The sequence below is a fragment of the Salvia splendens genome, chromosome 10 (genome assembly GCF_004379255.2).
Source record: "Salvia splendens isolate huo1 chromosome 10, SspV2, whole genome shotgun sequence".
Taxonomy (NCBI): Eukaryota; Viridiplantae; Streptophyta; class Magnoliopsida; order Lamiales; family Lamiaceae; genus Salvia; species Salvia splendens.
Genome location: NC_056041.1, coordinates 18740444 through 18742720, shown reverse-complemented (window position 1 = coordinate 18742720; position 2277 = coordinate 18740444). Strand labels below are relative to the sequence as shown.

The following is a 2277-nucleotide window of genomic DNA, read 5'->3' as shown; positions in this document are numbered from 1 at the left end:
TTCTTCGTTTGAAAAAAGAAATCCATATTTTGATAAATGGGGACCAGAATCAAACCCTATCCTCCATCTCCCTCTTATCTTAATCAAGAAGGTTACCTATCAAAATCTTGCAACAAGACTTGAAGAACATGATGAGTTTCGCACCAAAATTAATCAAATAAATCTCCATTAACGATATACTACCATGAATAAGATTTACAGTATATTCTTAAAGAATAATAAATAGATCCAAATTAAACCCCCCAAAAGAATCTAAGGTCTTCTCCTCTTCATGAACTCTCCCAATCTCGTGAGCGCAATCTGCAGCGTCTGCTCGCTCATATTCGCAAAGCAAACACGAAACCACCCGGGATCCGAGCAATGGCAAGACGATCCGGGCGATATATTAAGCTTCACCTCATTCAATATCAGCTTCCACAGCTCCAACTCCTCCTCTTTACTCGTCTCCTTCAACAACGAGCTCAAATTCATCCAGCAAAACAGCCCCGCATTCCCATTCAAGCACTCGATCCCGATTTCCCCGAGTCCATCGATGATCATATCATACCTCTTGTTCAGCCTCTGCCGATTCGTTTTAATGTAATTTTGAGTGAAGTCCACGTCGGAGAGCATGGTAGCAAGGAGCTGCTGCGTCTGCGACGAGATCAGCGTGAAGCTCGACATCCTCCGCGCCGTTGTCAAAACGTCGTCGTTGTAGGAATAGATCGTTCCAACCCTAAATCCGGGGAGCCCTAGGTCCTTGGAGAGGCTGTACACAATGTGGACTCTCTCAGAATCGCGGTAGCCCCGGGATTCGAGAACTTCGGCGACGCTGACGAATTCGTCGGGGGAGAAGGCGGAGCCGGAGTAGATCTCGTCGGAGACGAGGTGGATGTTCCTGCGCACTGCGAAATCGAGGATCTGCTCGAGCGCGGCGTGCTTGATGGTCGCGCCGAGGGGGTTTGATGGATTGGTGATCAGAAGGCCTCTCACGGATATGTTGTTGGCTTCGGCCTCCTCGTATGCGGCGTCGAGGGCCGCCGGCGTGATCTCGAAGTTGTTCGAGCTGTCGCAGTGGACGGGGACGATCTTCACGCCGGTGCGCCATCTCAAGTCTCTGTCAAACCTAAATCCACAAATTCCAATTTAGGATTGAAATTGATTATGGAGAGAAATTGAAATTGATTGTTGAGTTATCTTCTTACCCTGGATAGTAAGGGGTGGGGACGAGCAAGGCGTCGCCGGGGTTGGCGATGATGAAGGTGAGGAGCTCGTTGGCCGCGGTGGCGCCGGCGGTGATCACGACTCTCTCAGGGTTGAATTTCGCCCTACCGCCTCTGATTTGTTCCATGAAACTCGCCATTGCCTGAAATTGTTTTGTACATTGAGCATCAGTGTTTGTACTTTTTTTTGTCATGCAATACTCAATATTATAAATTAAAACGTAATTAAAATGATTTAATTAATTACCTTTCTGAAACAAAGCAGGCCGTGGTAATCTTGAAACAGTGCGTTTTCTCTAAAGCCAGAGCTGCTGATCCCATTGTTTGAATTTTGGTCCAAATATTGTTCTAGCATATCAAATGAAACCTGCATATAATGAAAAAGAAAATATTAAATACTATTACTATAAGAGAAGAAGCAATGAAGGAAGAAAATGAGGAGATAAATAATTAAAATTACCTGATTTTCAGCTAAGCCCATTTGAATGACGCCGGAGGGGTTGCATGTCTCATGATAAGGGTTTTCGTCGTAGGCTTTCCAGCCGGCGAAATACGGCGAATCTTCGCCGTGAGTTTCCGACACGGCGACTTTCGAGAGGCGGACGGAGGGCTTCTTCTCAATCTCAATCTTAATATCAATCGCCATTTTTGGATCGAGATTAGTAGCTTAAAAGCTTTGAGAAGTGAGACTATGCAGTTTGAATTTGAGTTGTTGAGTGAGGATGTGTTTGTCAAACTTGGCCTATTTATATAGCGAGCTGAAAAGTGGGGAAATTAAATAAATAAAGACAATGATTGATTTTATGAAGTAAGCAAGATCAATGCTCGCATATATATAAAAAAAAGTTATTAAATTCACTGGCGACAACTGTTTGGGTTGTGTAATCTTTTCCGAGGCTGCGACCTATATATATCATAATCTCCACGAGATCCCACTGCAAATATGGTGGTTGAGTGAGGGTAGTTTATATTATTATATCATTCCCTCATTTTTATAATTAACCAGTATAAGAGGCGTATCAAGTTTTCATTAAAAAATAACATACTTTTATGTTAGCTGTAGTTTAATACAAAG

General features: G+C 43.5%; 1 protein-coding gene across 1 annotated transcript; it reads right to left on the bottom strand.

Moving 5' to 3' along the window:
• Positions 1-252: 252 nt before the first annotated feature.
• Positions 253-1884, bottom strand: LOC121752722 (1-aminocyclopropane-1-carboxylate synthase 7-like). Its single transcript, XM_042147821.1, has 4 exons — positions 1663-1884; positions 1450-1569; positions 1185-1345; positions 253-1105 (listed from the first exon to the last, which is right to left on the bottom strand). The coding sequence occupies exons 1-4, from the start codon at positions 1846-1848 to the stop codon at positions 253-255; spliced, it is 1320 nt and encodes a 439-aa protein (XP_042003755.1). The 5' UTR covers positions 1849-1884.
• Positions 1885-2277: the final 393 nt, after the last annotated feature.

Excerpts from the sequence above, each read along its gene's own strand:
- LOC121752722 (XM_042147821.1), bottom strand. The coding sequence starts at position 1,848 with ATGGCGATTGATATTAAGATTGAGATTGAGAAGAAGCCCTCCGTCCGC. Across the intron at positions 1,346-1,449 it reads GCCTGCTTTGTTTCAGAAAG|GCAATGGCGAGTTTCATGGA; the intron begins GTAATTAATTAA and ends AAACAATTTCAG. Across the intron at positions 1,106-1,184 it reads CCCACCCCTTACTATCCAGG|GTTTGACAGAGACTTGAGAT; the intron begins GTAAGAAGATAA and ends TTGTGGATTTAG.